At 37.1% G+C, this 15,086-nt stretch overlaps 1 protein-coding gene across 10 annotated transcripts in view; it reads right to left on the reverse strand.

The window, feature by feature from the left end:
* Positions 1–15,086, reverse strand: part of DMD (dystrophin) — a 745,980-nt gene that overhangs the window by 581,482 nt on the left and 149,412 nt on the right. For all 10 annotated transcript variants that reach the window (XM_061349397.1, XM_061349396.1, XM_061349395.1 and 7 more), the window contains one exon: positions 12,941–13,113. In XM_061349397.1, coding sequence (XP_061205381.1) covers positions 12,941–13,113 — 173 coding nt within the window. The remainder of the gene's footprint in view (positions 1–12,940; positions 13,114–15,086) is intronic.

Raw genomic sequence — 15,086 nt, forward strand, 5'->3', positions numbered from 1 at the left:
CCTTTGCTGAACAGTTATAAAGGAAAATCAGAGTATTGGTTTTGGAACTTTATTAACTAGAACTGACAATAAAGAGTTACATGTTTGAAACAGTGTGAGTAAAATGATGAAGGATAAGAAGACTTAGAAGACATTTCTGAAAATCTTCATAGCTAGAAATGACATTCACATTTTTTGGCTTGTTGAGAAGCGGGTGCTTGCTCTTCTATAACACTTTTCAAATCTTTAGAACTTCAAGAAATCCAAGGCCACTCTTTGTTAAATAAGGTGGGCAGATACCTCAGGACAACAGAATACTAACCTCTGATTACTAATGTATTCCAGAAGTCAGTATCAAGCAGATTCTAGACAGACACTGCAGGAAATCTTATGAATGAATGAGACTCTAGACATCTTAAGAGACGCATACTTGCATCAGAAGGCCCCGATTTATTTGCAGAATTTTCTACCTCATGTCAAATACAGTACCTCTCTCATGTGAAATAAGTATTATCAGATTTCCATTAGAAAAAATCCATCCAAAATCTTTAAGAAGTGTGAAAAAGATAATCAGCCAGTAAAGAAAGGAGAAGTACTAGCAGGGTCTCCCAGCCCTTTGTGCTTATAGGCATGGCTGGAGGAGAAGGGTAACTCCTAGAAGGCGATGACGGGTAAGTCAAGCATTATGTTAGAGAATTCATACCGTTCAAGTCCCTGGGATCAGAGAGGCTGCATCTCAGAATGCTGAGACAGCAGGCTGATATTTGGGAACACTGTTTGCTATCATCTCTGAAAGGATACCATTGGCTTTCTGGGCTGCAAGCACACACTGCAAGCTCATATCTGACTTTTCATCTACCAGTAACCCCAAGTCCTTCTGCACAGGGTTGCTCTCTAGCCATTCATCACCCATCAGGGTGAAAATGTCAAAATGCTGAAGTATAGAGCTGCCATTCAGAAGAGTTAGATAGGCTGAAGGAGCAAGTCAGTAAAAGCCCTATGAAATTCACCAAGGACAAATTTCAAAAGCTCTCTTCTGATCTGAACTAAACAATATGTCAGATGAACCACTTAAAGGCCTCCTATTGCCCACAAACAGCTCCCTAGCAGTGAGTGCACTTAAGCCCTATACCTAAAGGGCAGGCTTACAAAACCTCTATAGATCTAAGTTCTGGGAAGGAAGAGTCCCTTGCAACAGTACAGTTTGGGAACTGGTTGGTTGGGAAGCAGCTCTCCTAAAAAGGATCTGAGGTCCTGTGACCAGCAAGTGGGACATAAGACAGCAATGTGCCCTGTCAGCAAAGATAACCAAGTATATCCTGAGCTGCATTAGCCAGCACAGCCAGCAGATTGAGATAAAATATTACCCCTCTTCACTCAGCACTCATTAGGCCACATCTAGAACACTGCGTCCGATTTTGGGCCTGCCAATACAAGATCTTTAACAAACCGGAGTGAGTTCAGCAAGGTATCAACATGAAAGTCATGGGGCTGGAGCTCTTGTTCTCTGAGGAGAGGCTGACGGAACTGGGCAATGAGATGGCTTCAGTGAACCCAACAGCAGCCTTCTAACACCTACGAGGAGGTCATTTAGAAGATGCAGTAAGGCTCTTCCCAGGGGTGCATGCTAGGATGATGAAAGACAAAACACATAAAGGGAAATGAAAGGTTCTGACTAGATATAAAGAAAAAAAAAAAACCAACACAAAAATTCACTGTGAGGACAATCAAGCTGTTGAACAGGCTCCCAAGAGGTTTTGTTTGGGAGTCTCTGTTTTTTGAGGTCTTTAAAACCTACCTGGCTAAAGCCCTAAGCAACCTGGTCAACTGGTGTTGACCTTCCTTTGTGCAACATGTTAGACTGGAAGAGTTCCTGAAGTCTCTTCCAGCCTGAATTATTCTGTGATTCTATGACACCTGTTATGGAAATAAAAATCTCCTTTAAGTCACCATAGGTAAATCTTACGTAACACTTTGATCAGCAGCTCAGGACAGACAAAATACTAAGAAGCAAGGTGTAATCACATGGAGATAATTTGCCAAAAGGGGTTCTAGTGATTTTTTTTTCACTACTATCAGGCTAAGTAAATAAAAGATGTATTTTCTTTCTATTTTTAACATTTGTATTTTTAAGGAAATGATAACTTCGGTGATTGTGTTGTCCATCACTCATTTCCAACGATATATTTTCTGGTTTTTTTTAGCCGATCTCAACCATATCTGACAGGGAAGTATCAGTCTCAAATATAACTATAATATTACAGGATTTTGAAAATTTGGTTGCTGGGGAGAAGAAAGAACACCCTATTTGTTTTACCATGCTGGAGAGAAAACCAGAGGGTCACTGTGGTCCATGGGGTTTGGCATCTATATTCCCACCATCCAGTTAATACATGCATAGATCCAAAATATAGGTATGCTCTGCATTCTATAAGGAGCATATGTGAATTTTTGTTGTTGTTTCACAACCTTGGCACCCCACTTCTTTTTAATTTTGTTGCTGTCAGAATGGACAGGAAGTATAAATCAGATCTTCTGCCCAGAACTGAGGCTATACAATCTTACAATATTATCCTCATGTTGTCCTAATAGATATTTGCCTCAAGGTCTTACTGAAGTTATTACTAAACCAAATTTTCCTCAGTCATATTAGGCATAACAATATAGGAGAACAGCAAAATAATTGTCACTCTTACTCTATTTTAGTGTACCACCTTCAACCTCATGCTATGAATTACTCCCTCTTTTACTGGAAAGGCAACTGGACACTTCAGAAATTATATATTCCAGGAAGCAACAAAGAATATAGCATCAGAAAGATATACATGCAGTGGTTCAATGATACAGTTCCCCGAAATAACAAAAAATCGAAAACAGGCATTTTGCTTACTTTGACAGAAAATCTCTGGAATGCTTTGCTTCAATTTAAGAAGGGAATTTATTTTCTGTGTTAAATACAAAAATATTTACGGTTCCCCAGATAAATAAATATAAGACTAAATTAAACTAAAGGGCATAGATTACAAAATTAAACTAGCAATGTGCAGTGTATCTAGTGCTATAAGAATAAGCCAATGAAAATCGTTTGGTGTTTTCCTTTTTTTTTTTTTTTTTTTTTGTTTGTTTCAGGTCAATTCCCATAATATTCTGGATCAAATCTGAAGTATCGACTGGTTTCGTCCAAACAAGCTCAAACACTGGCTTGCCCTTCAAGAAAAGGAAATCTGAAAGCTGACCAACTCTGCTGAAATACTGAAGGACCCCAGGACAGAAGACTGAACTTCATAAGTGTCAAAACTACTACTACCAAGTTCTATGATTATCACAAAACTTGCTGCTTTCTACTGAAAACATAATGTGTCTTCTTTATCTCTTTGGTACTGAGGGGTATATTTAAAGTGTTTAATAAAAGAAAAAAATGTATTCAAACTGCCTTGAAAGAAGAAAGAGAAAACTGTATTTATTAGATGATAGCTACAATATGAACACAGCTGAGAAATGACAGTGATGAAAATTGTACAAACTAGAAAACTGTAACTTCTGGCTTTAGCTACAGATATTAAAAGACTGGGCTCCCTCTACTGTCTAAAAATGTTCTCCCAAGAAGTATTTAAAGGTAGGTATACACTGCTCCATGGTGACTAGAGAGCAGCAATACTTTACAAAGCATCAAGGGAATTTTGCAAAGGAGCTCACCTTAGTACATCCAGCATGTGTCAGACACAGTAGCAGCTCCTGCAACACCATCTGTCATTCAGTGTACAGTTGACCCAGCTAAATATCTGCCCAGCTAAAAAATTCTTGCACAGCACAATGTAATGATTCAATACCAACAGTGAAAACATACCTTAATTGTCAGCACTTACAGAAAGTAATAGAATTAATCACAAACAAAGCTTCAGACCTGAGGATATACTGCAACTATCTTAGGCTATGCCTATATAGATGTATGCAGCTAAGCATAAACAAGCTCTGCCAGTGTTTTCAGACAGCTGGATATAAACCAGGACTATCTGAGGAATTACATAGCTGCACTAACATCGCATTGTCCCAAAAGCAAGTATATCCTGTGTTTCAGCTGGGTCTCATAGCTTCCGACACTGACCACAATATCATATTATCTTTCATATCTGACATGAAGGCCCATGACAGCTCATACCCAGACAGTTCAGAGCCAATTTGCTTCTGCCCATATTTGCCTTCATACACATTTGTATTCCCATAGTTCTACAGCTCACATATTCATGACTAAGCGGTAACATTTCCCAGTCATTTCAGTGAAATTCTTCTCTTTTGTACAGCAGGAAAAGTCACTACAATAATTCTTGTATGAATGTAATGCATTTTTGTCACTGAGTATTTTACAGTGAAGTTATGCTAAGTTATGCTAATTGTCAGGCTTGGGGGTTGGTGATTTAAAACAGTCAAGATCCTTTTTCAGCTGAAACACTTTCACAGCACAAACACATTAATTTAGATGAGATAATCAGATCTACTTATTAACAGAAATTCTGAATTAGTTGTTTTCACCTCATTTTATTGTACAGACACCTTCAATACCCATATCAAGAATTGCATCTATTAAGCTCTAAAACTACCTGTATGACAGTGATTTAATAAACATAACTCTCTTCCCAAAAGCTACAGTATTATTTCTTATCCTGCCTCAGATTTTCTATTTAAGCTTTAACAAATAATTTTAAATTTGTTGTAGCTATTTCATTTAGAAGATGTTCTTATATGCATTGCCCTATGAAGAGAGACATTTTAATGGCCATATGTAAGGCAAACATTTTTTTCAGCTCATGCTGTAAATTAAATCTTCCTAGTTATAAACTAGGCAACAAAAATATTCCTATAGTTTTTGATTTCTTTACATTATAAATATGGACAGAAAGGCTTACTTAGATTGCCCGTAATAGAAACATTTATATTATACCTGCTTCTTATACATTATTTTGTACCTATTTGCAATCCATTAAGGAACCAGTAAAACTTAACAATATGTTAACTTGATGGCATGATAGTTTGGGGCACATGAAGTGGCAAATCTGTTGCAAGAATTAGATTATAGGACAACTGCCACAGAGATATTTCTATACAGTAAGTATAGTATGGAAATAAATTAATAACTAATGTTGGCTGTAAGAGTCAAGAATTATAAGCTGTCCCCATTCTGCATTTAAATAATCTAGATGAATAATTTGAATTGCTGTGAAAGAAAGGGAAAAGAACAACAACATGTAACTGAGGCATGGTAGCTATTTTGTGGTTAACATTAGAAAGGAAATAATTTCCTTCACTGATGATGAACTGATCTGTTCTGGTTTCCACTTTTATCTTGAATCCTGAGTCACGGTTAAGTAAGCCTCTTAACACAACTTACAACCTCAACAGAAATATGTGAGCAGATACTCATAGATGAGGGAGCAGCCACAATTTCTGCCTTCCTCTGAAAATACCTAGGCCTTCCACAAGTTGCTTTTCTCCCTGTACTGAAACAAAGCCGGTAGCATTCATTCTTGTCATTAACTTTATTAGAGTTAAGGCAAGGAACAAAGAAATGCTGACTAGCCTTAGTGAAAAAGTGATATACAACAATATGTTTAGCCATAAATTAAATTGTATTGTTTTGTTATTCTTTCTAGGTTAAGATTTATCTCCCCTAACTTTATCTATGTTAAATAATGTGTATAGTCTTATCTCGTCCCCCTGAAAAGTCAAGGGACTCCTTATATACTGCAATTGTTAAACTGCGAAAGAATTGCTTGGGAGTATTTAATAGAGAAGGAATCGATACAAGTAATGAAAAATAAATAACTAAAACTTGTGTAGCTCAAAGCAGATCAGATGACCTATGTCTTCAATGACTTCACATTTACAAAGTACTGTTGGTGTCACAGATGGAAATTGGGAATCCACAAATTCTTTCTCTGCCAATTAATAGATTATGTATAATACACATTTTTCATTAGGACTTACCAAGCTAATCAAATAGGTGACAGATGTACTGCTGTCCAAAAGTTAAAATAATTCTTAGTATCAGCTTATTAACTACCTCCTTATAGTTCATTCTTGTTGCTATAAAATTGGGGTTTTTTTTTGTGACTTGCCATCAATTTGTTTTGGCACCATTACTATGGATTTGGGATCTTTTCTAATATAAGACTAGCATATCACTTCTTCTTTCAGAATTACCAAGAAACACTTTGGAAAGCTATCTGGCATCAAATTCCCTACATTCTCTTAGAACCTCTAATTTTTAGTAGATTTCAGATTAATTGCAAGAGTATTAATCTAGTCTATACTGTATGTGCTCACAGCTAATTCTTTAAAACATGAAAAAGATAAGAATTACTTGTCTGAAATTAATATGAGGGATCCATTAGAATTTTAACTCATGGTCAAGAAACAGTTTTGAAAATGTTCAAGGTCTATAATATCTGTAAAATTTAAGCATTTTGCTTTTAAATTAGATTCTTTTTAGTATTTTTTTTTTTGCTTTTCTGCCTTGTGCTTTTTTTTTTTTTATTTTCTATTCTTTGTGAGTGGTTTGCAACTGCTATAGAAATATTTAAAATTAATGCATGGTTGTTCTGTTTTGGAAAAGTTTGTTGTACTTTGTTGATTTGATGACTTGAAAAATCATGGCAGTCAGGCGAAGTTCCCGATGACTGGAAAAAGGGAAATATAACCCCCATTTTCAAGAAGGGGAAAATGGATGACCCAGGGAACTACAGACCAATCAGTCCCACCTCTGTGCCTGGCAAAATCTTGGAGCAGATTCTCCTGGAAGGCATGCTAAGGCACATGAAAAACAACAAGGTGCTTAGTGACAGCCAGCACGGCTTCACTAAGGGGAAATCCTGCCTGACCAATTCAGTGGCCTTCTATGATGGGGCTTGAGACAAAGGGGAGCAAAATCACAAAATGGAATATAGAAACCTTAAGAATTAGTTTTAAGTAATGTTAAGTTTGATGGCTTTGTAACAGTAGCAATGGAAAATTATTGAGGTGCATGATACATAGAGAAAAAAATAGGGTACAGCTAGAGAACATACAGAGAATTCTCACAAGGTAAATTGTTATAGTTGGCACAGTTTTAAGAAAAACAGTCTAGAAGAACAGTACACAGGGATAAGGAGTATCTGGGAACCGCAGGTGTCCAGGATGGGCTACAGTTAAACTAACTGATAAGTAGGAGGATAGGAGGATTATTATGTCTCTGGTGCTAACGAACCAATTGAACTGGTATGAGCATCTACTGTGCGTGCTTCAAAGGCTGCCAGAAGTGATGAAGATTGTTGGAAGAAGTAAACGACCCTCAGAGACCACCACCACAATTCTGTACGCATGCGGTGAACTCTCTGGAAAATGATGTAATCCATATGTAGCCTCATGAATATGTATGTATGCCCAGGGACTATAGAAGGATGGCTTGTGTGGCAACTGGGGGGCGCACATTAGGAGGAGCTATCCCCCATATCTCCTGGCGCCGCAATAAAGAATACCTGCTTGTCAGCTTGAAAACTTTGTTGGCAAGTTTGTTCCTGGAGCTTTCTCCAAATCAGGCTACGGAACTGATGGACAGGGGTAGAGCAGTTAACGTCATCTACCTGGACTTGTGGAAAGTGTTTGACACTGTCCTGCATGACATCCTTGTCTCTAAATTGGAGAGACATCAATTTGATAGGTGGGCCACTTGGTGGAGAAAGAACTGGCTGGATGGCCGCACACAGAGTTGTGGTCAATGGTTCAATGTCCAGCTGGAGACCAGCAATGAGTGGTGTCTCTCAGGGATCGGTGTTGGGACTGGTCTTGTTCAACATCTTTGTCTGTGACACGGACAGTGGGATTGAGTGTGCCCTCAGCAAGTTTGCCGATGACACCAAGCTGTGTGGTTCGGTTGATATGATGGAGGGAAGGAATGCCATCCAGAGGGACCTTGACGCAAATGTGAGGTGGGCTGATGCCAGCCTTATGAAGTTTAACCATGACAAGTGCAAGGTCCTACACGTGGTCAGAGCAGTCCCAGGCACAGCTACAAGTTGGGTAGAGAAGAGATTCAGAGCAGCCCTGTGGAGAAGGACTTGGGGGTACTGATTGATGAGAAAATGAACTTGAGCCAGCAGTGTGTGCTTGCAGCCCAGAAAGCCAAACGTATCCTGGGATGCATCAAAAGGAGTGTGACCAGCAGGTCAAAGGAGGTGATCCTGCCACTCTACTTCACTCTCTTGAGACCTCACTTGGAGTATTGTGTGCAATTCTAGTGTCCTCAACATAAAAAGGACATGGATCTGTTGGAACAATTCCAGAGGAGGGCCACAAGAATGATCATGGGACTGGAGCACCTCCCATATGAAGACAGGCTGAGAAAGTTGGGGCTGTTCAGCCTCGAGAAGAGAAGGCTGTGTGGAGACCCCATAGCAGCCTTCCAGTATCTGAAGGGGGGCTATAGGGGTGCTGGGGATGGACTCTTCATTAGGGACTGTAGTGAAAGGACAAGGGGTAATGGGTTCAAACTTAAACAGGGTAAGTTTAGATTGGATATAAGGAGGAATTTCTTTACTGTAAGGGTGGTGAGGCACTGGAATGGGTTGCCCAGGGAAGCTGTGAATGCTCCATCCCTGGCAGCGTTCAAGGCCAGGTTGGACAGAGCCTTGGGTGGCATGGTTTAGTGTGAGATGTCCCTGCCCAAACCAGGGGGGTTGGAACTAGATGATCTTAAGGTCCTTTCCTACCCTAACTATTCTATGATTCTATGTTCCTAAGTTCCTTTCCAACCCTAACTATTCTATGAGTCTATGATTCTATGATGAATTCTGGCACTGTTAGAAATGAACACTTTTAGTGAGTATGTGCTGTTCACAGAAAGAAGACTGAGGCAGACATATCCTTGGAAGACAGTGTCCTGACAAAAGAAATAGTGCCTTCGACAAGTAGTAAGTTGATAAGTTATAAGTGATATAAAACATTCATTTACAAATCTATTTTATATTATTTATTGATTTTTTTCAAATATTATGTGCTCTAACTGAAGATATATAGGGACCAGGTGTTAGCATCACTTCATAAAAAGTCATGATTAATATAAAAAAACAGTATCTAAGCCTGCTGCAAAGATGGTTAATGTCTGGTACAAGGGCAGGAAAAAGAATGAAATCTGAATGGTTATTCTTACTAGCATTGTAATGGAACTACCTTACAAAATTTAGATTATGTTATCTTAATACAACTATTGGAAAATGTTTTACTTAAATGCTTTACTTAAAAATCAGTTGGTTGAAGACTATGTTTCAATGAGTTTGTGAAAAGAATAAAACAATGCATTCATCCTAGCTTCTAATACAACCAAAAGAGTACACTAGCATAATCACAGAATTTACTTACACTTTTCCAGTGAAATTTTGCCTGTTAGCTTACAGAAAGTACAGTATGAGCACTTGTATAAATATGGGAAACATGCTAAATGTCAATATAAAACAAGGTTTTCAGATACTGTAGAAGAACTAGCCTTGTAAAGCTATTTGAATATTTACCATAACAATGATTTTCTGTCAAACTGGCACATAATCTATTGTAAAACTAACTAAAAATATATTTTGATTTCTAAGTAAAAGGAACTCACTGTAAAGTTAATTACAAAGTATCTAGAAATTAATAAGGACTTCCACGAATTATATTTCACATTAAAAAATTCAACATGAATGTTCCTATTGATTTATATGAAATCCAGAGTAAGCTCTCTGTTTGTAACTACATGGGTAAGGAAAGTTGTTTTGTTCTTCCATCATTGTGATAGTTGACTTTGAATTTACTTGAAGTTCCATGCTATTACAACCCTTTGATTTCCTAAAACCAATATTCAGAAATGAACATATATATAGTATATTTGTAACCTTTCAAACATGGCATACTCACACTGACTCAGACACACTCTCTTGAAAGCAAGACAGAGCTCCAATAATAATCCAAAATCTGTCCTAAACCATCATCATCACTAGTGTATCATCTCACATACACAGCTCCATCTATTTCTCAAAGGCAGACTTACATGGATACTTTCACCCCTTACGGACTCCAGCTGCTAGAAGCAAAATGCTAAAGGCTATATTGTCTTCCTTCATTTCCTCCCTGGCATTTGTGTGCAGTCCAAATGCACCTCTCAAAACTGCAAAAGCTATATTGATCACCTCAGAGTTCAAACAAAACCACTGAAACAGTAGTAGAAACATAGTAAGACAGACACGACGAACAAAAAATTTAAAACAAAAAGAAAGGCATGAAATTCCAGACAGTAGTCAAGCTTGTCGTCAGTTTGAGTTGCTGTCCATCATACTATAAGAGGATGACTCCCCCAGGCAAATGCCAGCTGGAGAGTAGTCATACTTTACACTTCTCTAGTGCCTGTATCTGATGACCTCAAAATACTTGACAAATATTAATTCATTTCACTTCAGAATGCTTTCTGCTGCTGGCTAAATATCACTATAGTCTAAATAAGGGACAACTGAGCAGCAGTCCTGGTGGTCCAAGCTTTCAGCTAACCGTAAATCACTCTCTTTTCTATGGTAGGAAATGCATGGGAAGATTCCAAAGGTTTCTCAGAGCTTGGTCTGCTGTACCAGTGACGGTTTAGACAAAGCCAGTCTTAGGGAAAGCACAACAGAAATATGCCCACCTTTTATTATCTGTGTGAGCCCCTTGGCTCTAGTCTCTGTTTCTAACTTACTTACCCTTCATTATTTGCACATGGCATCATGACAACCAGAAGAATTTATTTTACCAAACCAGATTTAGGCTTACTATTTAAAAAAAGTACTGCATATGGGAGAATCTGGAAACCAGATTATAAATCCGTCTCAGCTTCTTACACTTTAAATGTTGAGACAAAGCAGAGATGACATGAAGATTACTGAATTACATCTTTTACTATGATTCTCTCTATTATTTTTTTTAAGCTTTGCCCTCTTTTTCTCCAGTAACCTAAAATAAAGTTAGTGACTGGCTGACAGTTGAAATAATATTTCTGTACAAATCTGAAAATTGACAGCAGTTGACCAATAATCCTAAACAAAGAAAACACAAAAGTTGCCAAGGGCAAAATCAGTTCAGTATAAGACCATGGGGAGGTTTTGTTTTCTTAGAGTCACTGCTTACATGTTTAGATTCATGTCTTTTCCTACTATACAACACAATCATTGTTTGGACATTAAGTTAAAACCATGAGAAGTATTCTGAAACAAAACAAAAAAAAAAAAAGTAAGACTAGTTTCTGAGTTGTTTTTGCAGTCATCATATCAAATGAAACTTTGAATGTCAAGTTTTCAGTGTTGTCTGAAGAGCCAATTTTGTAAAATTCCTATGAATGGACAATTTCAGTAAATGAAACCAGTCATATATATTTAACAATTTTCCTGACCAGATTAATGGTTTACATTCTCAGAAGAACTGTCAAGGACTCTTAAGAAAATTACAGAATGCTTTTGTTTGGAAGGGACCTTAAGGATCACCTAACTCCAACCTCTCAGCCATGGGCATGGACACCTTCCATTAGGCCAGGTTGCTCAAAGCCCCATGAAACCTGAACTTAAACATTTCCAGGCAATGGGCAGCCACAACTTCTCTGGGCAACCTGTTCTAGTGTCTCACCACCCTCCCAGTAAAATTTTTTTTCTCATAACTAATCTAAATCTACCCTCTTTCAGTTTAAAGCCATTCTCCCTTGTCCTGTCACTAATTGCTCTTGTAAGATGTTCATCTCCAGATTTCTTGTAGGTCCCCTTAAGGTACTGAAAGGCTGGTCTAAGTTCTCCCTGGAGCCTTCTGTTCTCCAGCCTATCATAGGAGATGTGCTCCAGCCATCTGATAATATTCATGGCCCTCTCTTGGACTCACTCCAACTGGTCCACATCCTTACTATGCTGGGGTCCCCAGAGCTGAGTGGGGTCTCACAAGAGCAGAGTAGAAAGGCAGAATCACCTCCCTCAACCTGCTGATTCTGTGGTAATTAAAAAAAAAACTTGAAACTATGACTTTCTTTTTAAGTCAAACTTATTTGTTAACTCTTAGATTACTGATACTGAAAACAAGTATAATGCAGAGTACACATAATAGAAATTTCTGTATCAATGCCAGTAAGACCTGATATATCATCTACTTAAAAAATTGAAAGAGGAAGTAGGTATTTTATTACACAATGCCAAAAATTTTAAGCATCAGATATCTACTGCAGAGTATAAATAAATTACTGGATTGTTACTCTCTAATATGCTACTAACATGAGCCATGTCTGAATAAAAAAATTAGGTTTGGCTATATTTTGCATCATAATATGATTCCCAGATTACAAACATCAGAAATACTATGCCAGGAGAAAAATAAATACTAGGTATTATAGGATATTGTAGGAAATCACATCTTTATAATCATTTTAATGCCTTTCTATATTTCTCTTGATTGTTCTGCCCTGTCATATAATATCTAATATACAGATATATAAAGATGACACTGGATTTAGAGTTGCTAACAATTATACATAAACTGAGAACTGCTCTTCAAACTCATAAATCCTCTGCAATTAAAAGGGATTTTATCCTGATGCACCTACCACAGATTCCAATCAAGAGTACACGCACAAAAGAGTAAATGCCAGATACTATCTTAGGGTAAAGGAATGTCAGTTATGAAGACATGGGAATATGCACCCAATATCATGCTAGATTTTGGTCCAATGCAAGTGGTAGTTGGTCAAAATATTAGTTCAATTTTACAAGTTTGCTCATAAATTATATTATAATTCCTTATAAACATTGTATATTCTTAGTTATAGGAAAGTATCATTTGAGACTTTAAAAGGCATTTCCACCAAAAAAAAAAGACAACTAGGAAACAATCACCAACAGCAGGTCAAATACTAATAGATGCCAACAAAAATAGCAATTTTTTAAAAGTTACTTACGCCTGTCGGTCCCTGTACATCTTGTTAACTTTTTCCCATTGAAGATTAAGCTGGGTCATCTTTTCTTGTATATTTGCTGCTTCCCTCGGTGTAGCACTTTGCAAAGCTGGCATCTTCTTTTTGTTAATAATGTCTACATGACCCAGCAGTCTCTCCAGGCTATCTTTAATGCTCTGTAATATTAAGAGTTTAGAAAAGTAAAGCATTTTTTATAAATAAATAAAAAATGTTCATTAGTAAAAGAAACAGTGGGGAAATACTAATTTAACAATAGCTTTGAAAATTATAAGAGTTTTATAATAACCAGGTAATAATGACTGAATGTCCATCCTTTCTCTGAGAAATCTGGAGGGGAAGCAATGCGCTACTGACTTCAGTCACTCATTAATTCATCTGCACCAATGTTATATCTGTTTTAACCTACATTCTTCTTAAGAAGCAGAACAAAGTCCTATTTTACAGGCTTATCTTTAAGTGTTCTTTAATTATTTTGCTGTTTATACTTCTCTTTTATACTTGTTTCAGCAGATATTAAACAGATATCAAAGTAACAACATGGAAAGATTACTTTGTGAGGTATCGTTAGTTTTGCCTTTTGCTGGATTTCCTTCACCCAACATTCACCATTCTTCAAGTACCTAGTTCTTTGTTGTTTCACCAAAAGGCTTTGCAGTACACCTTCCTAACAGCACACTGCCAAGTTTTAGAAGACCAAGAGGAAGATTAACTGATCCTACTCTGGACCTTTACCATCTTTATAATGTGCAAAATCATTTAAAACTCCATACAGTGTCAGTGAACATTAATAAACTATTTACCAACCTGTTCAGTTCCATAACTGAATTATACAGGTTTTCTTTCTGCCCTATAGAGCAATACATAAATATGCTGTTTATTTCTATTCTGCAAACATCCCTCTTTCTACTAAATGCTTTAGGATCATCTGAATGGCTGATTTGTTAGAAACCCCAATGCTGAGGAAATATATTGTTACAAACTGTGTACTGACTAAATGATAAAAGCATTAAAATGTACAAAAAAATACTTAGCAGAAACATACTCCTTGTGAATCAAGACTTATGATTAAATCCTCAAGCACATTTCAGACTACCATTGATACAGGCATAGTTTGGTGCTTCTGTGATTTCCTTGTTCTTTATCAGAAAGAAAACACAATATTTTTTTTTTAATCAATCAAAACCTATGAGCTACATAAGTTTATTTTTCAGCCACATATCACAAAAAAAAATGCAGGTTTTGAAGGAAAAACATGTCTTTTATGCAACTGATTTATACAGGTGCCATTTATTTACAGTCCTGGAATATACACCATATGTAGCATTACCAGAGGAAACACAAGTAAAACAAATGTTTGTGAAATGCACTTATTCTTTAAAGTTTCATTTCTGTTTCTTGTAGGTGGCCTCTTCCAGCCTCAGTGCAACAAGGCACGTGTTACTTGTCCTGTTCCAGGGACAAGTATTTTTTTCAGTTTGGGAATTGTGTTAGGAAGAAAAATGCTCTCATGATTCCTTACAGTGGTGAATTTTGCACAATACCTCTTGCTGCCTGAATACAATGCAGCCAGGCATGAAAAAATTCAAATGTCTTGGACTGATGACTGCATTGGATTGATGAATGCACCAATTTGATTTTAGCCTGAAGTTAGACTTTCTTTCCCTAAAGTTTTTAAAGTTAAGATTTTCTCCTTTTCTCTACTGAAATGTCAACAACTATAAGATATTCAGCATTTGAAACAACAATATGGATGATGTAGATGCAAACAAAGTTCAAAATAAATCATAATAGACAAAGTATCTGATACACCAACAAACCACTAAAAGCCTCAGATAATTCTTGAGGTAGGCATATTCAAACAACAGTGTAATAATAGATGTCTCCCTACTCCATTCGGTGTCATAATATTTAGCCATTTCTTACCATTCCTGCTTTTTAATGAATTCTTAATAGAGCCATGTATGTCTCACTGAAACTGCAGCACAGAGAAAAGAATATGCTGTGGATAAAAATCTAAAGCCATATTCATCTTTTACCATAGAATCACTGAATAATTTGGGTTGGAAGGGACCTTAAAAGGTTATCCAGTCAACCCCCTGCAATGAGCAGGGACATCTTCAGCTAAATC

Source organism: Neopsephotus bourkii, unplaced genomic scaffold (assembly GCF_033783945.1).
Source record: "Neopsephotus bourkii isolate Nb327-2 ecotype Australia unplaced genomic scaffold, CSIRO-AGI_Nbou_v1 NB_414, whole genome shotgun sequence".
Taxonomy (NCBI): Eukaryota; Metazoa; Chordata; class Aves; order Psittaciformes; family Psittacidae; genus Neopsephotus; species Neopsephotus bourkii.